The 24,432-nt window shown below is 35.7% G+C and overlaps 1 protein-coding gene across 1 annotated transcript; it reads left to right on the top strand.

Moving 5' to 3' along the window:
* Positions 1–872: 872 nt before the first annotated feature.
* Positions 873–17,534, top strand: CCDC172 (coiled-coil domain containing 172; the record flags this gene model as incomplete). The annotated part of the gene is made up of 8 exons (XM_082764775.1): positions 873–951; positions 1,174–1,259; positions 4,280–4,396; positions 5,879–6,044; positions 8,071–8,172; positions 9,125–9,227; positions 16,576–16,663; positions 17,502–17,534. 8 exons carry the CDS (start codon positions 873–875, stop codon positions 17,532–17,534), a joined length of 774 nt encoding a protein of 257 aa, XP_082620901.1.
* Positions 17,535–24,432: the final 6,898 nt, after the last annotated feature.

Genomic DNA, 24,432 nt, shown 5'->3' with positions numbered 1-24,432 from the left:
AGCTGAGTTGAGCCTGATCACGGAAAATTCATTTTGATGTAGTCAGCTTTAACTGTCTTCTTGGGGATTGTATGACAATTGCAGATTTTAGCCTACTTCCCTAACTTCTAAGGTTAGGCATCAATCTTCAAAACACAAATAAATCTGAACAGCTACATTATTAAAAATGGATGATGAACACTCCACAGAAAAAAAAAAAAAAAAAAAAAAAAAAGGAAGGGGGAAGGAAAAAAAAAAATCAAACCAGCTTTTGAACAACACAAGAACAATATAAATCATTTGGCCCCAGAGAAATAAAGTCAGAGCTGTTTGATCAAAACTCCCCAAACCCTGGGTCAGAATCAACGTTTCACAAATGCACTCAAGTTTGACAAGATTTAGCCAGTCAGATGCCTTTAGAATAGCCAAATATCTCCTATGTCCTGCCCCCTGCTCTGTTGCTTCTGTGCCTGCTTTTTTCCTATTTCCTGCCTGGGCTCCCTCAGCACTTGCTGTGCTCTCCCCGACCCAGCTCTTCACGTTTCCATCTGCCCAGGGTTCACCCTCACCCCCGCACTTTCCACAGCCCCTCCTCACTTCTTCTGCTACGGCTGGGTCCTGTCTTTGGAGGTGACTTCTCTTCACGGTCTGGAGTTTCTTTCCAGACCCTTGGAGGAGCCATCCCCAGGGAGGCCAAAGCCAAAGGGCAGAGACGAGGCCTGGCAGGGCCTGGGGCTGAGCTGTGAGGGAAGGGCTGTGGCTTGGCCCATCCTCAGCTTCCCTCAGGACATCCATGTCTTTCAGCAACCAGCCCTCCACAAGGCAGTGAGCCCTGGAGAGCCCTCACACACCTGAAAACTTGCTCACACACACACAAAAAAAAAAAGTCAGAAATGAACCTGGATGCTTTGTTCCAGCAAATCCAGCTCACAGAGAAGCAGGCGGGGGAAAAGAGGCGCCTCATCCAACAAGGTCAGCCCCGTGGCTGACATCTTATGGGTAGAGCAGCTACGCTGACCACGCTAAATGGCCTCTCCATTTTCCAGAGGATCCTAGGAAAAGCAGAGTGCCCCCGCCACGCTATTGTGAGGGGAGCGTTGGCAAAAGCTTGGCAGGCAGCCAGCCTGGCTGCTGCTTGCCAGAGGCATGTTTTTATGTAACCACATGTGCTTACGGGTTTTTGTTGTGTTGCAGCTAAATTCGACATAAACCGAAGCCATGAGAAAATTAACCAAATGAAAGAAGAGCTGAGCACGGCAAAAATAACATTAGAAACTAAGGTAAGCAGGCATATTTATAGTACACATTATAATGAAATACATTATGTTTACAAGCATATGATCTATTCTTTTCAGAAATAGATTCATAAACATTTTCAAGGCATATGCTTCACCTAGTGAGTGAGAGAGCATTGAGAAAACTTACAGCATGTGTTTCTGTAGTGATCATTGCCAGAAAATGTATGTATTTCATGAGGGCAAAGGTATGTCTATGGCTTTCCTCTCACAAATGCCAGCCTTCAGACTGACCTCTGGATGTGTTCAGGGACTTTCTCACCTCAAGGCTAGACACATTTCCAGATAATACTTCCAAAATCTGGAATCACTGAAGACAGCAAATGAAGTCATCCCTGCTCCCCGGGAAAAGAGCTGGGCAGGGAGCAGATTAACTGTTGAAGCATGGCGTGAGCAGCCCAGACTGAACACTCTTGGAGGTTGTTACAGCACTTGCTCTTTTACCATATGCATTCATTCAGGGGTCTGGAAACCATTCCTATTTTGTTCCCTGCCACTCCTTAAAGTTGTTATTTATTTCACAGAGAATATATGGAAAAATTCATTGTGTTTACTTCACAGGATCTTGAGTCATATACAAAGGATTCCTGGGTTCACAGTTATACCAGGCCTTAGAGTTTTGCTAGGGACACTGAAGACAGGAAAGTTTCCAAATCTCTTTGGTGCTTTTAAGATTTTATTATGCTTTCCATTTATCCAAATGGAAGACATAGATTTAGATTTAAACTTTCAATTTTGCAGAACTTCTTCACCGTTAATACCTGTCAGTACAAGTGATTTAAAAATCCATTTGCTTGTGCCTGAAAGTGAAGTCTAAATATCATCCTTGTGCTCTTAAGTATCTGCATTGGTGGAATGTGTATGCACGACAAGAAAGCTTATGGAGTCTCCTTTGAAGTTAAAACTGTTGTGTCCTGTCATTTAAATAAACAGCTTCACGAACCTTTGGGAAATTACTTCACCTAGATGCAAAATTAAATGTTTTGGGCATGATTGTCATCTTTCCAAAAACAGGCTCTTTTGTCTTTTTTTGAAGGCTATATACTATGTATAGTAAATACCAACATTACTGTGATGGGGTCAGGAAAAAAAAAACTGAACAAATATACAAATATTTACTGTTATAAATTGTAAACCTTGCAAGCAGTTAGTCACATGTTTGCATTTATGCATGCAACAATCTCAGAGCCCAAAATAACCTTTAAATAGTAATTTATTTACTATTTAAATTTATTTAAATTTATCACAGATGGCTGGGTGTTGTTTGTTAGATAAAGTCCTTTGTAGTCTTCCTCCTACATTTATTTATGAACATCACTAGTTTATGTTTATAGTACTAATTTGTTATTGATGCATTGTGATTTACAATCAAGGTTTCTGCAGTAGGTATAGAATGTCCCAGGAGCACAGCTATTATTGTAAATGGCTAATGGGAAGAGCTGAAGAATTATTCCTAATTAAATCTTAAGTGCTTTACCCATCAGGATTAATAATATTCTAACTGGTGTCCACAAAAGTATATTTTACTTGCCTGTTTATTCTGACATTGATTCATTTATATATAGGACGTGATACAGAAAGTAAGTGGAATGGAAAAATGCATTGCAATCAGACCCTATTTTGGTTCAAAGATTATAGAGATATTTAAATTATTTAAAGTAATTTATTTTTCAGTACAGGAATTAAGTTTACATATGTCTAGAATAGTTTACGTAATTCAAATAACATTAAGCATTGCTGTTCAGCTAACGCTGTTCAATTTGTCCCACAACAAATAACTGTGCTTTATAAGCATAGATATCCAAGCATATGCATGCACAAGAGCTTATACCTGAGCAAGCAGATGAGACTGAATTTAAAAGTGTTTTGACAACTATTTTACAGAGACTGCCTGTGGTCAACCAAAGGTTCCCAGGAAATGCTATTTATTTCCCCTGTTCTGTAAAATCAGTTAGCATGTAATTACAACCTGAATTATAGCATTTTGCCTTTCATGGCTGAATGATTTCTTCAAAAAAAATCTATTGCTAATATATAGATTAAGTAGGCATCTTACAGATGGAGAAACTACACTGCAGTTAGTTATGTTCAATAATATAATTACAGTGCTATAAGATCATCTACTCTCTTTGAATTAAGATGCAAAATAAATATTGCTAAGGCAAGCAGCTCCTTGACGCTTATCATGCCAAACATATTAGGGATGAGAAAAAAGTCTGGTCCTTTCCTTTCTGATTGTCTCGTGCTAGTCTTAGGACATTTGATTCCATTATCGTCCTCCTTTTGATAACAGAGGCACTTCATCTGTACCCTCTCCAAATCATCTATATTATTTGTATCTTCTATCAGATAAATTGACATTTAAAATTAATAAAACTATAATTAAAGCTATATGCAAACTAGAAGTATAGGTGGTGGGAGTGGGGAGGACCTTATGACAAAACTGTCTTTAGACTATCAACAGTCTTACCATTATATTTCTTTAGCTAAGAAAAAATAAAAAAAAAGAGTTTTGTTCCCCCTTCACCTATGCAATACTAGCATTGCAGAGCTGATGACGTATACAGCCATTCAGGTAACTTCCATCAGAACAATGATGTTGGGCCTCTGACCCTCTGATGTTATTTTCTGCTTTGCTATGAGATGCAACAAGATGGAGGACACTGTACTAAGGCTGAGTAAAAGATTCTATGTGATCAATATTCTTCCTATTTTTAACCTGATAAGGTTTTGCCTAACCTGGATAAACTTAAAAAAATATTATTTTAGATAGAAAGGCCAGCACCAAATCTGTTTTTTAAAGAGAGAATTTTTTTCCAAAGCTTAGTGGTATAATGAAAGATTACTGGGGGGGGGGGGGGGGGGAAGAGAGCTGCTATGCTTTTTCTAGTCCAGCAGCTACGCCAGCTGTGCTTTAACTGGGCCTAGATCCTTATTTCCAATATGAAAGTATATGAAATAATAAAACAATAACCTTATTTCATAACTTTGTTTTCTCTTGGAAGGTTCAGCATCTGTCTGAAAAAATGTTCTTCTTAGAAATTCTGAAGAAACATGAAGACAGCTTAGAGAAACAGAAAACTGAACTTACTAATCAAAAAAGCATTCTTCATAAAAACTTTGTATGTTTCCAGCTTCAGCATTCAAACAGCTTGTTTGTACTGTATGAGTGTATTCAGCTTTAAATTTGAAAATATGGAAGAATTAATGTTATAAATCTGAATAATCCAATGTTATTATTATTATTTTTGACTCTAGCATACATACAAATGTAAACATGGCTAAATTCGCACTTTGAATTTTAAATTTAGTCCTCGGCTTAATGATCAAAGGTAACGTGTGCTGCCTTTTATCGACAAAGCTGATTTAGCGTTCTTAACTTCAGTTTCTAATTTCTGATATGACTGAATTCCAATTCTGACATATGAACTACTTTGTAAAAGTAGGAAAATCACACCTTAGTTTGGACTTCCTCAACCACAATAAAGCAGATTGAGAAGTATCAAAGGAAAATCTGAGGGAGGCCAATAGAATGTTTTAGGAATCACGACATTCCGCACAATCTCTTTGAGGCCACAATCAGCCAAGTCTTAAAAGGCAGCTACTTGCAACATACAGACAGTAATCTTTTTAATTTACTGTCATGCTAACCTGAATATTGTCTTCCTCTTTCTTCATTGTGGATCCTTGAGTCTTTAGATGCTAAGTAAATCCATGCATGAATACTCTTCTCTGCATATGTATTTGTACTTCAAATCAACAGAGCTGAATTTTCAATATTCATTATGAATCAGCATTATCACCACTAAACCCTTAAGCAAATAATCATTTTAATTAAGTAATACTACTTCAGCATCCAAAGTATTCCCTATCTTAAATAGAGGAGAAAAAAGAAAAAGAAAAAGAAATAATATAAATATCATCACAGATATCATAGTAAGATTATTCAGTTAAAAGGCAAAAAAATTACTATCCTCTGAAGAAGCGTGAAATTTATTTAATTGCAATAAGTCAGGTTTGATATATAGATTCTTTCTTTCTTCCTGTACGTAAGGTTATTTCTTTTAATTTAGTCCATTAAGATTTTTTTGAGGAATTTATTATTACCCTTGCCTTTAGATTTTTTCTTTTTCCCCAGAAAATGAAAGTGTCTGCCTATCAATTATAGCTTTTATAGTAGGTATCGATGGTGATGAAGCGAGTCTGCCTTCTGCACAGGAATAGACAACACCTTTAATTAATTTAATAACAATCTAAAAAAGAATAGCCATAGTATGCTACTGACTTTAAACAGAACTTGCTACTAATTTCAATAATGAGTTGAACTCAAAAACAGCTGACACAAGTCTGTAACACAATCTGGTGATTTTAAAAATGTTTTTCTATGAAGAATATAACCTCCACTTTGTCAGGAAAAAAAAAATACGACAGCAGACAAAATGATAGAGCTGTAGACCATTTCCATGTTCTCATAAGTCAGGAAAATAAATACATAGCGTGTGTAAAGTTTAAGGATAAATGATAAGTAGGTTTCCCTCTGCTTAGCTTAACAAATACTTTATTTTTTTCATCTGAATACTCGGTTTTCCCTTTCGTTTTTTCAGACAGATGCGAAGAGAAAAATGACTGAAGAGGAAGATAATTTTGCTAGGGAAATAACAGAGTTTAACAATGAATATGGACTAACAAGTAATAGAGATCTTCTGATTAAAAAAAGAGCCAAGACTGAAATAAATGATTTAGAGAACGAGGCATCTCTGTTAAAAAATGGTAAGTCCTATATTAAATGATTTCATCTTGGATTACCAGAGAATACAAATCAATAAAATATAGGTGTGCAAAATAATAATTTCAATCACATTCTCCTGCTGTCTGGAACTACCTCTTAGCACTAAAGTGAAAGAGAGTGGTCTGACATACCATGTTACACAAAGATTATTAAAGCCTTTTCTACTCTCCAACCTCTTCAGTCATTTCAAACCATAAGCATAAGGACCAAAATCATAAGGAGAAGCAGATCTGTAAAAGTTGCTCCCAATGTCTAATGTCAGCTAGCACGGAACGGCACTGCCATACATAGCATACTATGTTAGGTTTGCAATGATTGTAGTCACCTTTGGTTGAATTTTGTAAATTTTCTTAGTTTCAGAAAATTATGTGCAGAGTTATCTGGTATGACTGGTCTTTTATAGCCAGAGTTTCCCTGAGCTAAAATACAGTATATGAGATTTCCCAGAACAGTGGGTCAGACCAAGAAACAGTCCTTCAGCAAGGACACTGGAGTCATCATGGATCACAAGCTAAACACAAGTCAATGACATCAGAATATCGACACCATACTGAGACACAGAAACATAATTCTGACCTCTAAGACATGCAAAACAATCTTCCACTTTATTTAGGGCAGTTAAATTCTTAGCTGGAGTACTGTGTATCTAGTCTTGGATGTTGCATTTCAAGAAAACATGTGGACCTGCTGGAGACAGTCCACATGGGAACAGTGAGAGTGATCAGAGATTTGGAGGATGTAGGGGAAAAAAAGGAAAGAAATTGAACTATTTAAACTATGGAGGAAAAGATTGCTGGAAGATGGGTATCAGTCTTAAAATGTCTAAAGGGTTCTGGAAGAAGGAAAGTGATTCTTGATACCTGTAGTGAACTGAATAAAAAGTAGCAAGCTTAAACAACAGTAAGGAAGCATCTGCTGGCTGTTTGAGAAATTTTTCAAAGAAATAAGAGGAGTGAACAATTGAAACAATCTGCCGTAGGAAATCGTAGATTCTCCATTACCAAATGTCTTTAAAAGCAGGTTTTACAAGCATCTGTCAGAAGTGACAGAGGTATAGCTGATGCTATAGCCTTTAGGGGGAAGAAGGCTCCAGATGACCCCTCAAAGTCTTATCCAGTCTCATGATTTATCAAGTGTCAGCACTTTGTATTCCATGACTTCTGATGTAAAGTTACTGAAATAAAACTGTCTATCAGAGTTTGTATTTGGTTATACTTTCTGTATTTGATAGGTCTCTGATTCTGATCTACAACTGGAGAAAAAAAAAAGTCTGTATTTGGTGGCACCTATTATTTTTAATGATTAATTTATTTGATAGAATTAAATATTCAGACAAATCTGATCAGTCAAATGGTCTCTTGAAGGCTAGATCAGCAGAACATGAAAGATGACTAACCTCCTTCTCTAGGTTCAGCTGCTGTCTCAATTACATCCTTTTTAAATTGCACATTTTGAGATACATCTTGTCTGGCTTTCTGACTGCTGCAGCCCTGAGCATACTATCAGCTAAAAGTGAACAGGATAAAATAACTAATAACAAGCAATTTATTTGAGGACATCTGGTTGGGTGGGGAGGGGAGTGGATGACAGTTAATTCCAGATGCTGTCAACATTCTGGTTCAAGCACCCATAACACTAAACAAAATATGTTGTGGTGTTTTCCTTTTAGTCCTGCTGAAAGGTGTTTATTTATGACCTATTCAATAAGTCATCTTCCTTTATAGCTGAAGTAACTCTAAAGCAAAAGATCTGCAATTATTTTTATGCCCAGTCAACAAAATATGTAAACATCTTAAGAACATTAAAAAACATTTATTTTCACAATGAGGAATACATTATATAACATATTTCCTGTGAACTGGGTTAGATACAACTGATGTTGGTTGTATTTAAGGTTCTTTTTCAATAGATAAAGATGAGTAGAAGTAGTAAAGAGTATTTAAGTTTATATTATGAAGACTAAAACTGCAATGCATTTTAACTTAAAATATATTTTTTTAATTTTAGAAATGGAGTCAATGGAACATAAAAGTGTTCAGTTAAATGCTCTCCAGCTGCAGAAGAATGAATTAAAGCAGGAATTATTTACTCTCCAAAATGAACTCAAAGGTGCTCTTGATAATCACTTGTTGTGGTAATTATTTCTGTCTTGACAAATGATTCTGAAGAATCCTTTCTGTCAAGTTATTTTTCTCAGCAAAAAGAAGTCATAGAAATAAGACTTTTTATAGTTTATGTTATGTAATACATCATTTTAAAATATGTTTGTAACAAGTATTGTGGATTTCATTAAGATTTATATTGAATGCCACTGATAGTGAGGCATACAGTTTTGCAGAATCATAACCTATAAATATGAAAAAGAAAATTCTACTTTTGCTAGTAAGACAAATACTTAAATGGAGAATTACATGTTTCAAAGTGAACTTAAAAACAACCTAAGTGTTGTTTAAAAGCCATTTACCTGTAATTAAAGAATGTTACTAAAATTCGAATGTTTACGCAACATGGCTTGGACTGATAGAGGACCAAGCCAAAACTGTCTCTGAGTTCTAAACTCAGCTGTTATTTTTTACTGACATTTGTGTATTAAAGGCAATGCATAAAAAAAGAGATCCACACACAAGGCTGGCAAGAAGGTGTCAAATGCACAAGAACCCCAGTAAAAGAAACAACTATTCAAAGAGAACCAGCAAAGGTTCCATTTCATAGGTGATGACAGGCAATAGGAATTATTTTGAAATTTGGGTTAAAAAAAATCTAAAAATGGTTTAATTTCCTTTTTTTGCAAATGTATAAGTAACATGTAACAGTAAATGAGCTAGGAAAGACAGGCTATAAATATGGCCACAGATTGTTTGGGAAAGTGAACAAATTTTTCTAAAAGATTGTAGTGTATATACCAATTACAACAGTAAAATAATACATGTTCATTATTCGGGTGCCTTTATCCTACAGGTTCACAGAAAAAAAAAAAAAAAAGATAAATTTAGAAAATGCAGACTGTCATTGAATATGCATGATTAATAAAACAATAACGATGTTATAAATGTATGTTTAGACCTTGAGAAATTAATCAAGGAGGCTGAAGGAACAACAAAACATTTAGAAACTGAGAAAGTCCAAGTCACTGAAAAACCTCAGACCGATCCTGAATGTTTAAGGTAAGAGTCTCATGTTAGTAGATTCTTAAATATAATTTTAGGTCTGTAGTTCCAGTTCCAGTAGTAATGACTATTTTTTATATATTCCTATACAATTCATTGGAAATCAGAAGAACCAATTGTGTTTATTACAGAACACAAATTCCCCTTGTTTATTACAGCCTTTCACCCTTACATACATGCTGCAATGATCTAAAAACTGAAAGCATTTGCAAGGAAGTCACAGTCATACTTGGAGGGTGGGCAAAAGCCTGCTCCATGAGTGGTAGGTTTCTTCAGTCTTTGTAAAAATAGTGGTGGTGGTACAGAGAATATTGAGGAACTACCCATCATGCTGTATGTACTGACTGCCCAAATGATGATGGACTGGATGGGCCACAAAAACCTCTTTAGATCAGGCGTGCTTTGCACTGAACTTAATGCAGATTTATTTTCTCTGCTGTCCCTGCCATCAGTTCTAGTTTGACTTCTAATTAAGCTAGTTTACAACAAAATCTTGAAGATTTAAACAAGACAGAAGACCTTGCACAGTCTCCCTTAATAGTCAATATTGCTCCCCAGGAAGCGAGTAGTCATGACTCATTCGTTGTCAGCTTGCTCAAGTGTGACATTCACATTTTCACCATACACAAAAGCATGTAATGGACTTTAACAAAAAAAAAAAAAAAGAAAAAGAAAAAAAAAGTTTCAATGCCAAAAGCCCCCCATCACAAAAGTAACTCTTTTTCTAATTTTATGGTGCTCCATGTGAAAGTGCCTAGGGGTGTTTAAAAATATTTAATAGACAATGCAAATTCCTCTTAGAAGAACTGGTCCAAATTATTCTCTAACAGAAAATATTAGGGAAAACAGAACTTTTGTAACATCACTTTTTTCTCCTATACATTTATTTGTTCTTGACTAAAATAAATATAGTATATTTTTCAGAAATTGTTCAATGAAGAAATAAAATTTAGCAGGGAACTCTGGGCGTTTTTCTGAAAGATGATTTGTTAAAGACCAATTTTTTTTTTGCTGAATACCAGTTTCTGAAAGAAAAATGATATATCGGCCCTATTACTGACTCTCTACAACCTCTTACATGGCTCTGAGACATAGCCAAAATTCCCTCAACATAAAAATTAATTAGCTTACAATTCTGCATACAGTAGCAAAAACTTTGCATTCAACATATACATATAGGACAGTGTAAATAATAATAACAGTTGCAATTCTGTTGCAGTTGTAAGATAGGCCATAATAATGCACTACTTTACATTATTCATTCCGCCATAATATATTAGGTTTTGTGATACATGAGGTTGTCAGCTTTCTTCTAAATAATACACTTCCCGTGGATTAGTTTACTGCCATAATGCCACTTAATATTCAAATCGTCATAATTAGTTTTCTGTAACAGGTTTCCTGTGTGTAAGTTACAGAAGTAGCAAGCAGCAATACTTTAAATCCCCAGCTCTGCCACTGATTCACTGTGAGATCCCAGGCAAGTCATTCAAGCCCATACATGTCTGTCTTTTTACCTAGTAAAATTAAATCATAGCTCCATGGAACTACAATTTTTTACCTAGGTTGAAGACAAAACGGGATAAAATATGCTGAATTTTAATAACTAGAAAAACAGCAAGTGTCATTTACAGCTAAATCAAGAAGGATGATGAGATCTTTTACTTCATGAAGTGCCTAATTTTGTGGTCAGGATTAACTTACATTATTTGATAATTGCATGTAGTGCAAAATATAAAGTGCTACTGCTACTGTTACTACTATCATGAAAAGCAAACACTCATTATGGTGTAACTATACTGCAGTTTGTTTATATGTTTGCATTTCAGATACTGGACATAATTTATGGCAGATTTGTCTAAATCCTAATTTATCTTGCTCTGGCCTTTGATCTAATATATTTGTGCTTGATAGAGAAAGAAAGCTTTGAACAAGTTAACTCAGCTGCCAGAAGCAGCAGAGCTACGTCACTGCACTTCTGTCAGCACTAATAGATTCTGCTTTTCTGTTGCTTGCTACGCAGGCAATCCTCATTTATCTACTTCTCTATGTCACAGCACTGTGCTGTTTAGAAGTATCCCATATCCCACACCTTTTTATCCTTGTACACCTCTTACCATTTTTATTTTTTTTTTTAACCTATTAATGACTTCATCTGGGCTATTGAATTAAGAAAATGAAAGGTAATTTAAAGTATGTTACAAATAATACAGTATATATAGCCCTTCTGGGAGGACCTAACTGCCCTACAATACTTACAAGGAGGCCATCAAGAAGACCAGATTTTCTAAAGAAGGTTTTCTTTTAATGAAGGCTTCTCCCCCACACCTTCTGTTTCTCCCAAGTCCTCCTTCCCCCATAGAGAATCTATTGCAGGAATATAGTTTTAGTTTTTACTGAAAATCATATATAGTATACATTATACAGAGAGGAATATTTTGACAGAACACAAGCACCGTGGATCAAAAATTCATACTTTTTCTATAAAGCACAAAATTTGATTCTGTCTTTTTTATGATGTAGGAAGCCACAACATTTTTTAAATGGCAAAAATACCAACGTGTTTAATGCTTCCTTAGAACAAACATGAGAGACAGTCAGCATCAATAACCTGATATATGTAGCTCCCAGGCCACCCTCTAAGTCTGTTATTGGATCACATACCTAGTCCCAGCTTAAAAATCAATATCAAAAGTAGCTGGCAAGGCAAGAATCTTCATTACAATTAAGTATATATCTTAAAGTAAATTGCATTTCACCTGAAGAGTATAGCCAGCTAATTCAAATTAAAGCAATTTATCTTTGATCTGAGAAATATGCCCTATACCATATCTGCAGTTTCATAAAATTTCTCCCAAATCCATCAAAGAATTACAAAAGGTCGTGAGAAGCACACACTGTTAATTCCACCAGCTACTGCTATTGCATTTACAAGGTTGTTCTAATACTAATAAGGCACTGGAAAAAACTAACTAAACTTTGAATGTTGAGTAAAGATATAGTTATGGATAAGGACTAAAGAAAATTTAATTTATTTTGAGTATGTACGTCTCCAAAAATTAGAGAAAAATATATTATGGTTTATTTTCTTTTATTTTTATGAGATATAGCAGTACTAAAAGGCACACTTTAAATTTAAAGACACATTAAAAATTTTGAGTAAGGAAATGACTGATAGAAATAACAGTAATAGGGCTGAAAAAATACATAAGTAAAAAGAGCTGGAAGAAGGTAACTGCAGTCACAGCTGATTTTGTCCAATTTTTAAAATAATAACTATGGAATAGAAATTGATTTTAAGAAAATAGCATGAAGAACTCTAGTCCTTGCAGAATGAAGTAAATAAAAGAGAGAAGGAAAGTAATTATATACAGGAGGAGAAATGTAATTATATATATTAATATATAATATTATATATTAAGTACTTGTACTTAGGACTTCACTACTAGATACCCGGAAGCAAAGGAGCGGGGCCTTAGCATACTATGTTATCAGAAGATAACTATAAACAATGAAAGCAAATATAGCTGTGGAAAAAAAATAAAAGCAAGAGTTATTTCCCACAAAAACCACATGAGTTGTAACATCGCTGACTCAGCATAACTGAGGTCAAGGCAACCTCAGTTGGAATACTGTGTGGCAACTTTATTTGTAATGCTTCATTTGGAATCTCTCCCCTATTTTTCTTTAACATTATTCCATTTATTTTTATTTGCATTACATAGTTCCAGTTGTTACATAGCCTAGTATATGGTTTGCTTTTGTTAGTTTAATCTTCCTGCTAGTATTTATTATTACTATTTCTGCTCCACTGAGCACATACTCCTTTCTTCAATCAATTGATAATACTATGAAATTCATTGACTTCTTCAGCTGTATCAATAGTATTTTCTGTTTAATAGCAAATCGTAGATTCCCAGCAAAATCTTTCACTCACTTTAGAATCATACACATTAATTTAGTCCCAGACCTGAACTGAGACTGAATGGCCCCAATGCATTAGCTCTGCTTTTCCTTGAGACAGTAAACCAGTCTTTTATTCTTTTCTTCAGTTTATTTAAAGTCTTAAAAACCTTGATAAATGTTTCTCCTGTCCTTGCTGGTAAAGTTCAGGAAAATCAACATAGATACTCTGGAAGTTAGGGAACTTTCAGTTTTGTGTCATAAATTCTATTCCCTGTATACCAGAATCAAGCAATTCTGCTTATAATACCCTAATGTTTTCCCTCGTACATATGGTTAAAAAATAGAATAATGATCATACACAAGTCAGAGGCAAGAAGAACAAGGAAAAAAATATTTTTCTTGTCTCATTGAAACATAAGCAAAAAAGAGTCTGTTCCTTTTGCAACCCCGATAATTATCAGGTTGGATCTGTCTTCCACTTAGACAAAAAAGACCTCTAAAATGCATATTCACAAAACTATTTCTGCTTTGAGACCTCTTTACACAAAAATCATTTTCTTAGAGTGCAAGTTTTGGCTACTAAGTCTTGGTTCAGTAATACGAGCCTGTGGATGACTTTCAGAGGAATCTGTCTGACAATAATATTTTTTTCATCACAGTTCAATTCATAATACCAACAACTATTGATTTCACTATTATTTTTCCAATTTACCTTCTGCATATACAGCTAAAATTCAAGTAGAGTGCATATCAGCCACAAACACCAATGATGTTTAATAGATGTGCTCATTTCAAAGCTGCAAAATCGATCATCTTCAGTGATCTCCATCTTCATCTCTTTGTCAGTTCTAGCATTTGAGAGTAATGTAAAACAGGCCACTGATGGTTGAGTAGTTTTGGGCGAGCTAGCGTCTGAAAAAAAAATCTGATGCTTTTGTCCCACCTACTTGATTTAAATACCAGTAATAAAACATAGCCTTATCTTCAAGAAGGTTTTGCAAACCTCCTTCCACAAACATGGCATTTCCAGCCCACTTAGTCATTAGAGCCCATTCCCTGTGATTCTGCAACTTACTAATACAGCGTCAATCCAGTGTAATGAACTTTTTTTTAAAAGATACCTTTGATTGCCCTCTAGAAGATCAAAGTGCTAAAAATAAGAACAAAGGATGTGGAAGATGAAAAAATAATTTATCTTTTCAGTTTTTGTTGTTGTTGTTTTGTTTTTTAAACAGATTTGCTTTTTATCATAGTTGTAAGGAGGGTATAATTGTCATATTAATCCTTGTTCTGGCAAAAGGCACATCTCTTTCCATTTCCAAAGGTGACAGATAACCCGCCCTACATCTAGATAGTATAGTTCCGTGAATAATTGGTTTGCACATTTGATTCGATAGTGAAAAGATTAATATGAGTATCCTGTTTATCTTAAGTGTAAAATAAAAAAGCTAAGTCTGCTTCCAGGTTAAGCATTATTTTGAATAGTTCCATTGTCTCACATTCCTTCTGGTAAAACTTCATCATTTATTCAGTGAGTCAGGCATCTCCAGCGCATTAATTGTGTAGACTGCAGCCTAACAGACAGCCCTTGTTTTGTGAGTATAATATTCCTGGCACATACTTTAATTATCTAGCTTCTAAATAAGAAAGAAGGAAGACCTGAAAGCAAAATCAATTGATTAATGTAAAAATTAAGCACCACATTTGAATAAATGACTTCTATCACCACTACCTGATACTATATAAGGAGTTGTCCTTTCGTCACATTTAAAAGTTCTATAAAATATTTTATATAAAATTTAAAAATCCATATCCAAAACTTCACAGAAGCACATCATCGATAGTAATTAATTCACAACCCCAAGACACAAATTAGCAACTGTTATTGGTTATTTTCTCATTGTTTTGTCCTTAGCGTACACCTAAACATGGATGGGTATCATTCTTAGTTGACAAGCTGCAAACAGGCTATGCATCAATGTTCCAACGTGGAATACAATGAGAGAACGTTTTCTCAAAGATTAAAAAAAAAAAAAAAAAAAAAAAAAAAAAAAAGTCAGCCTGTTAAAGTAAATTCAGCAAAGCAGGGCTTTTTTTTTTTTTTTTTTTTCTTTTTGGTGTGTCCGTGTGTGTGTGTGTTTGTCTTAAATTAGGGTTCTAAAATCACAGTAGCGGAGAGCACAGAGAAAAAATGAGGAGGGAAGGCAATGAACTTAACCTGATTTAACCAAGATCAGAAGCTGATCTTAGACCTTGAACTGAGCTTCTCTCAGTGAAAATTTCTCCTGGCCTACAGAGCATTAATCTAAACCAACATAGTCAGTGTTGTGCAAAATTTAGGCCTCTACTTTTAGCAGGACCAATGACTCGAGTATTTCCTGAACACTGATATTCCCTTTGGAATATCTTTTTCTATAAAGGACTTTTTCCCCCCAAAATAAACTATATTTTCTGGTTTTAAAAACACTGGATTTGTGAGCATTGTTTGTAGACAGTGTTAGGTAATCCCCCTGTCTCTTTTCATTCTATGAAAATATTTGGAGAAGAGCTGCAGTGACTCAGTAGCTGCAGCAATTGAGAATAAAAACATTTGGTTTTATTAATTGTTTCCATAGTAAACATATATAGTTAGTAAAATAGATATATAGATAGTAACACATATAGATAGTAAAATCAGGAGCTATTTGTAAAAACTGCTTTATGCCTGCAAGAGACAGAAGCCATAGGGGCTATCATATAAACTTGAAAGAATGGGGAAAACCCAATCCTCTCTTGAATGGGAATAATCCCTATATTAAAAGTAGTCCTCACTGTAGAGAAGTTAGAGAATTTCTGTCTGAGACTATTGGGAAAGCACTCAGGAAGGGCTGGAGCAGTGGGGAGAGAACAGCAGCAACAGCCAAGGAGCCTGCGGAGGGGCACGGAGCGAGGGCTGCACGAGAACTGCCCCGTGCGGTCAGGCAGAGGCCCCGTCTAATCCGATACTCTGTCCTCGCCAGCAGCTCCGAGTGGATGCCCAAGTAAAGTAAGAACAGGACCATATGGTATTTCCCAACTATCAACACTCAAACTCACATGTTTAAATAAGGAAAATGATGACTAATGAGGCTATAAATCTTTTATGGTTTATAACAGCATAGTCTAGAAATCTGTCTAATGAAGCACTGTTAGTCGAGATATACTGTGTAAAAACCCAAACTGACATTTTTCAAGGTTCCTCACGTTGCCACCACAACTGGCAGTGATGGATGAAATCCAGTGATACTGCGTGAGAGTGGCATACTGACTGCCAACTACAAAACTAGCAAAGTTAAGTCCTGATCATGAAAATGGATCAATGAGGGTTGTCTCACATAAGTCAACTTGACGACTGGGTCCAAAGCTGAACAACGTAATCCAAACAGCCGTTCCCTGATTTATTTTTTGTTTTTGAACATAGGCTTAAGAAAGAATTGGAAAATTACAGAGATGATGATTGGGAAAGTATCTACGAGACTCTTCGAACAGAAATTGAAATTCTGCAAATGGTATGCCATTTTCCCTACATATTTTAAGTGTTTGATAATCTTGGTTCTAAATGTGTAATTTAAGATGATTAACAGTGGTTTTAGATAAGCGGGTTTTTCATACTACGTACACAGCCAAACATCCTTGCATTGCAGGTGCACTCGATTCTCATTTGTTTTACCCTATTATTTCCAAATGTCCAGGAATATCATTTCTCATGGAAAAAAAGAAGCACAGAAAAGAATTTAAAGATACATTTTTAGCACAAGACCTATTTGGGAGACTAGCACTAATCATTAATTTCTTGAAAGCTGCAAAAAGAGTAGGCATTTAGGAGATAATTTAATCTTTAATTCCAGCTGTCAGTTAAATGAAAGATGGGAATATTAGAAATAGGGCTATAATAGCATCCTTTATGGAAGTATTTTGTCCACTCACAAGTTCTTCACAAAAAAAATAAAGTGTGTTTTCCTCTAAATGTCAATCTTAACTTCAAATTTCTTGATTGTCAGTCTGTGAAATAATACAAAGATAAAAAACATTTTGAAGTCCCATTTTTGGAAATTAAGGGTTTTTAAAGGTTCATTTCAGAGCCCCTGATTGAGCTGCATGAAGATGCAGCTGCTACTGTCATCAGTAGCAGAATATCAGTCATGGAAAATTTGTATTACTGACTGTCATGATGATTTTTAAATTTCTTTTGGAGGAATATAACTTTCTTTTACTTCATCCATTAATTTTATTATGCTTGTCAAACTTCAGAAACAAAACAGCATAATGTTTAAAAGCTTCTCTGTATAGAACACAGTGAACTTATTTGACTGGATTTTCTGTAATTCAATTATTTCTGTTTTCCAGAAGCTATCACAAAAAAAGTCTTCAGACAAGTGAATATGTGGTGTATCATATGAAGTGTCACAGAAGCTAATCTTTGAGAATTTTACGCAGGCTCTGTCAGCATGCCTTTTGGTGCTGTTTGGTTAAACCACAGTTTGTATCTGCCTTTAATTTACATTAAAATCAAATTTTATTCATTTAAAAGTGTGGGGCTTTTTTTGAGTGTGTTTTATCCTCCCTCAAGTTCAACAGCTATCCATATTTAGTTTCTTCGTTGTTGCCCATGAATGGACAACACAGTCTACTACACGCACAGCCAAGTTCCTATAACACAAGCTTTGTTTTCTATGTACTGTTTTTTAGAATGAACACTTTCCTTTTAAGGTAATGATGCGGTCTCATTTGAGAGGAAGACTAGTGTTATCATCGAGAAATACTTAACGGGACCTGTGGGCTATTTAGGTTATATCTGACAATGCAATCCCATAACAAACTCTCTGAAACAGCTCAACTCTAGTGATACTGGATGATTGTCCAGAACAGTTTACAAACCCACTGATCAGTAGATGCCTCCAGTTATGGTAAACCATAAGTGAATAATCTTCACTAGTTTTTCTACACCAAGAGCCCTCCAAGCTCCATCATTAACAGAACTGCAAGATATATTTTATTAAGAAGGTAGGAATTGATCTTTTTGGAAACTGACCAAGTTCTGCCTGAGATGTAGAAAGGTGTTTTTTCCCCTCTCATGACACAGCTGCAGTTTAAAGACTGGCAAGGTTTGATCTGCAGCATCAGTATCAAAGAGTATTCTGATCCACCGGGTTAACTAGGATAATTCCAAAAGGTTGGAACTATATTTCTTAATAGCCAGTGCTGTCGGAGCAGAATTCTCTATAAATTTTGTCTCTTCCCTAAAGAAGATCCTTGTAGGATGTTATTAATTTTAAACAACTTTAAACAACTAATCCCTTTTCAGAGACATTTCTGATTCCAGAAAACTAGTTGCAAGCTTCAGATGTATGTAGTCATTTATTTGAATAGCTATGAAGGCCTAAATTCTTGATTATTTTAGCAGAATGACAGCATAACTATAGCACAATTTGTATTAACAATTCAAATAGCTAGAACTCTCTGAATTGATAGAACAGCAAAACAAGAATAAAGCTCACCAAAAAAAAAAAAAAAAAAAAAAGCAGAAATCAATATAAATTTTATTGGGCTAAAGAAATCTCTCAACAACTATAAAAAATATTTAATGCTGGACTAAACCAGCTGTTGCAGGATAAAACAAACTAATTGCTGCAAGTATAAAAATACACTTGTCACCACTGTCTCATGATTAATATAAACTGGGACCAATATAATACTTCTGTCTGGAGAACTCAAAAAAAAAAATTAAGCAAAAAATGTGTTTCATGGATTTTCTTTAAAATTCTTAATCCAGAGGTGATTAATCTTTAAAGTAAACAGTGAAAAATAAGCAAATCTCATCCTATTTAATTAATGTTACAGAACATTGCCAAGTTACTATAAAAATACACACAGTTATTATGAAAAAAAATCGTTATTGCACAGATGACAAAGAATTTTTATTTTTTAGCATACTTACACACCTAGCATTTCACAGCCTCTGAGGCCAGAAGAAGTAGTTGTCCCTTTTTTAATGACAAAATAGAATAAAAAATCAGTGCCATAGAAATATTGAAGCAGTTAGTGAGAAAGAGGAAGAGAGTCACAGAAGAAAAAAAAAAAGCCATCTTAGATTAAAAAAAGTATAGGAAAATTAGCCATGCTTCTGCTTTGGACCTAGGAACAGTTGTTTTTTAGGGGAAAACAGAAAATCTCCCTCGTGTTTGAAAGGGGCTATGGAAAAAAAAATAAGATTAACAAATCTACCTGGTAAGGATTGAGATATGACAAGCATCAAGTCCCCCCATCCTTCGCAATGTACAAACTGCAGTTTTATCTCAGGTTTATATGCTGGCACCACACTGATTATTTTTTTTTTAATCATCAAACCACAGCTCCCAGCCATGCTTTCTAAAAGGCATTCCCTGCAACAGCCTAATGCAAACAGGTGATTCCCATGGAGAACCCAAGATACACACACACACCAAAAAAAATCTACCAGGAGAATAACTATGCCAGGACATGGGCCTGAGAAGACTTGTGAAATAACTGAACTTGACAAAGAGCTTACTAACCAGGGTCAGAGAGGTCTGAGCACAGAACCCTAACACAGAAGGTCTGTTAAACCCTAAATTCATGTGATTAGCTGTTGGGGAAACTTGACCAGGAAATAGTCTGTCAGCCTTTATGAGTCTGGAGATGGAGCAAAGGCAAGCCAAAGAAACTGGGAAATGCACTAAGCCAAAATGCAAGGGAGAAGTCATGGTCAGAGGCCATGCTGAGGAGCAGAAGACTCAAAAAGCAGGATACCCAACAAGCCAAAACAGAACAGAAACCCCAGTAATTACAGCTTAACTATACCAAAAGCTCCCCACGTTACTCGTAGTTCTCCAGATATGTACCTATTTTTAAAACATGGAACAGCTGCAACTAGGAGGAAAAAAAAAAAAAAAAAAAGGACTAAAAATATTTGGTTTGGTTTTGTGGTTTTTCCCTCCCCCCCCCCCCCCTTTTTTTTTTGTCTGTTTGTTTTTGTTTTTATTAAAAGGAATTAAGCTGCCACAATATCGGAACACAGAATAAAATTACAGTTAGCTAATGCAACAGTACCCACAGAAATTATTTCTAATTAGTTGACATAAATACAGTGGAATTTGTGGTAATGCCAAATTATTTCTTGTCTTCAATTTATAACATGAAAGAATATGTCACACAAACTAAAAAAGTACAAATGTAGTGACACGCTAAGTCAGTGAGGAAAAATTCATATATTTGGCACAGGGTAAAATGTCATTTAAGGTCACAGGTTCTGCTGACCTAGCTTATGGGGTTTGCAGTCACAGAGGCAATCGACAGCCTCCAGCTTCAGGGCTGGTTGCCTGTGTAGAGTACAACTTGTTTGGTGGTTGACTTGTCTAAAAAATTAGACCCCAAAGGAAGGGAACATTTGTTTTTAAAACTTGTGACTGAATTATATGTATAGATTAAAAATGGACTGAAAAACTGCAAGGCCAACCCCTGCCACGAAGGTGTAGTGGGGAACATCAGACTGCAGGTTTGGGGCGATAGCAGAAGCCCTGGAGTGAAAACTAAATAATATGCATCCAAATTCAAAAAACATCCCATTTTGATGAAAAACACATAGGAGACAACACAGAGGTGTAAAAGACAGTCACAATTCCTGCAAGGAAGAACGGAAAGAGGCTTGTTCATCACATCTCCCTGGTTAAGGATGCTGTGCCTGACCAGCTGTGTTACCTCTCTGTAGCAGATGCTCCTTGTCCTTGGAGAGGAAGAGAAGACATTGCTTTTTGATTTGCCATTCACTGCATCTCTCTGCTGCAGATTCAACCACATGCAGACACTCCACGTGTGAGCCAAGTGGCTTACCAGTCAGTCATCTTTGGTTTCATACCAGTTTGTAACACAAGAAAGGATTTTACCACTGGCTGAGCTGAAATAATGCCCTGAAGCTTCTTCTAAGAGAAAACACCTCCAGATGATTTCCATGAAAAGCTAATGGATTTAGTAGATAAGCTGAATGCCCATTTTCCAAGGCTGACAATGCAATAAGCAGCTATTGAGTAAAGAAGACAAGCAAAAGAGTTCCAGTTCTGCGCACTGAAATGAGATGTGATCCTGCAGTAAGTTAACTGGGTAAAGGACTGGACTCAATGTCTAATGATCTATGCCTTGGTTGTCAATAACTTATTTAAGTAGTTGCTCTGCTTCTTTTGAGCTGTTTACTGATGGGAACTGACATAGCTGACATGCACTGCTGATGTATTTTAGCCATAGCCCAATCTTCCAAATTCCCACCACTCTCAACATGTCTGCTAGGATTTGTCAGCTCCTTATCCAAATGACTTTTGTAATTATTTGGTTGCTCAGTGGGTGAATTTGGGGGGCTGATTTTTATCAAATTTCTAGATGCTTTTTTATATTCTAGGCAACAAGCTAATATTAATAGCTCTGTTTATGAAAGTATCTATAGTCTGTGCTGTAAAATGCTTATATTTAGTAATACCTTCACCTGCAGAAGAACACTTTTCCACTGGCTCACAAGTAAAACTCCTAAAACACAGATTGTCAAAATCACTCCCTGATCTTTGCAATCCATGCAGGTGACATACATTCTCTGAAGGGCCAAAGTCAAGGCACAGACATTCTTTCATAGTCACCTGCAGTCCCCTGCTGATACATGTGGGTTTTGAAAGCCTTTTCAGCATGGGATTGTCATTAGCAGAAAGCTGGTATTTCATTTATTGTTTGACTAAAGCTGTATCAGAAATTGAACTGCTAAATGACTTGCATTTTCTCAAACACTGGATGTGTTACGTTAAATATATGCCCTCTGCATTTCTTATGAATTCTTATTTCTTAACCAGACTTATGCAGCAATTCTCAGATATTGCCAGCTTTCGCTGCTCCTTTGATTGCTCCCATCAGCACACGTCTGTCAGTCTGGATAGTTGGGAAGCCTAAAGATGTATTTGGAAATGTGAAGTGGGAGCTGATTCCTTTCTTCCTGCTAAATGTTTTCAGTATTTAAACATAACATCTACTTGTTGGAAGAAATTGCTTTCCAGTGATAGGTTTTTAGATGTAAATAATTTATTAAATAGATGAAATGCCAGAAAAGAGTCTTTATAAGCACACACTACATTTCTTGCATTTTACTGAAACAATAATTCCTGTTACTGTGTACTAATAAATTTCCAAGCAGTCTTGATGTCAAGATATATGTGAGATATCACATTTCACTTTATAACAGAGTATTGTTGTAATTTATTTAACTAAATTTATTCAAGCAGGAAGAGAACAAGATCTAGCCAGCAATCAAACTATGGATTGGGATGGTGTTCAATTCATATTCTAAGACACATTTGATATAATTTGTTACTGATTAAGTTCTTTTAAAAAGTCTCCAAACATATAAGTGCCTAAAGATAACTTAGTCGTAAATTAAATAATGAATAGTATATCATGTACAACAAAGAAAATTCATCCTAGCTAGTATCAGATTTGTATGCCCCTTGGATTCTTCATACTGTGGTTCATAAATTCCTTTTAGTCTTGATTAGAAAATATGGATAATCAGGCTATCATTCCACGTGAGAGGATTGTAAAGGGATGTTCCAGTGCCATCTAGTGGCTTTTTCATATTAATAATACATTTTCCCTCTTACGTGACAATTTCCAGTTTATAATTGTAATCAGAGAATACTTCTTTTTACTGACTTGTTTACTTCTTATCTCATCGTTCACGTATAAAGATATTGGACACATTACCTTTAAAATGATTCTATTGGCTTGATGTAAGGACATACTATTTCTGTGCAAACTGGGATAAATATCATGCAGAGTGGGAATATACCAAACTGTATTACATACAAGGAGGAGGAATCATACTGTGAGGCTGAAATCAATAAGCCAGGCAGGCTAAAACACATCTTTTTGGAAAGGACACAGCTTTAGTTTGAGAATTTCGAGAGGGGAGATGCATCAGACCTGTTCTGCTGACTAATTGGCACACTGATCTTTGTATAATTGATAGTTCAAATGTGTCAGATGATGCTTCTAGCACATGATTCTTCAGCCTTTTCCTCTGAGATTAAAAAGTCTTTTAATACCTGGTATATTCTCCTTGTGCTACTACTTCTGTGCTGCAATCAAGTTACCTTTCAGACTCTTTTTTGATAAGCTTAACAAATTGCATTCTTCCCGTCCTTCACAGCGAGGCATTTTTCCAGTGCTCAGATAATCTTTGTAGCTTTTTTCATACACCCTCTCCATTTCTTGAGCTGTTAGAAACACTGACACCTGACTTCCAAGCAATATTCTAGTGCTGGCTTCGTCAGTACTTATATAAACATAAAATTGCCTTCTCACTCCTACATGCTGCTTTCCTGAATAGATTTACAGATTCCTGTTAAGCCTTTTTACCTCAGACGTCACATTTCAAGTTTGTGTTGACTCAGTTCTTCAAGATGATTTATAAGCACTTTTCAAAGTTGCTGTTTTCCAGAACAGTGCTCCCTGCCCTGCCCCAATACTTCTAACCTTGGTTATTTTCAGCTGTGCAGCTCTGCACGTGTATGCATTACAGCATTAGCTAATTGCATGGGTTCTGTTTGCCAGGCTATCCATGTTACTCGGTGTGATGGTCTTGTCACCACCTTTATCTATCCTGCTGTCAGTCTCGGTGTCATCTGCATATTTTATCAGCGGTGAATTATGTTTATGGCCAGTTTATGCATAAAACTGTAGCATCACCTTTGAGCAGTCTTCTTTGGAAGACAGAATTGTAAACAGCCTCACTGGATGATTAATCCTCTCGGGAATTATTTTTCAAAACCATCAGTTTCAGATTTCAGTCATTGATTATAGACTGTATGTGCTAGGGTGCCACTTATTTTAGATGAACAGTAGTATTTTGTGCTAGCTGAATGTCTTCTAGCAGCTAAGGCATATGATATCTATGCAGTATGATTACAGCTGTTCTATCTCAAGGAGCTAAATTAGGTCTATTTTCTATAAAATCATGCTGCTTTGTATTAATTGCATTCCTATCGTTTAATTCTTTAACACTGCAATCCCATGCTCCCTCCCACTCTTCCACCTGGAGCTCAAGTCAGGTTAACTGGCCATTTAGCTAAAAGTCCTTTTCAAATACTGGGGAGCTATTCATAGCTTTCCGGCTTCTGCAATTTCCCCAGCAGTCCCAAGTTAATTTCAGAAGAGGTTGGTGTATGTGAAATGCCTCAGTCAAAGATGTTTCCTTCAAGGATTTTTAGGTGCAAATGATCCAGACATGATC

This window comes from Aythya marila (genome assembly GCF_965140915.1).
Source record: "Aythya marila genome assembly, chromosome: 7".
NCBI lineage: Eukaryota > Metazoa > Chordata > Aves > Anseriformes > Anatidae > Aythya > Aythya marila.
Note: the sequence above shows the minus strand (reverse complement) of the source record. Positions and strands in the feature narration are given on the sequence as shown.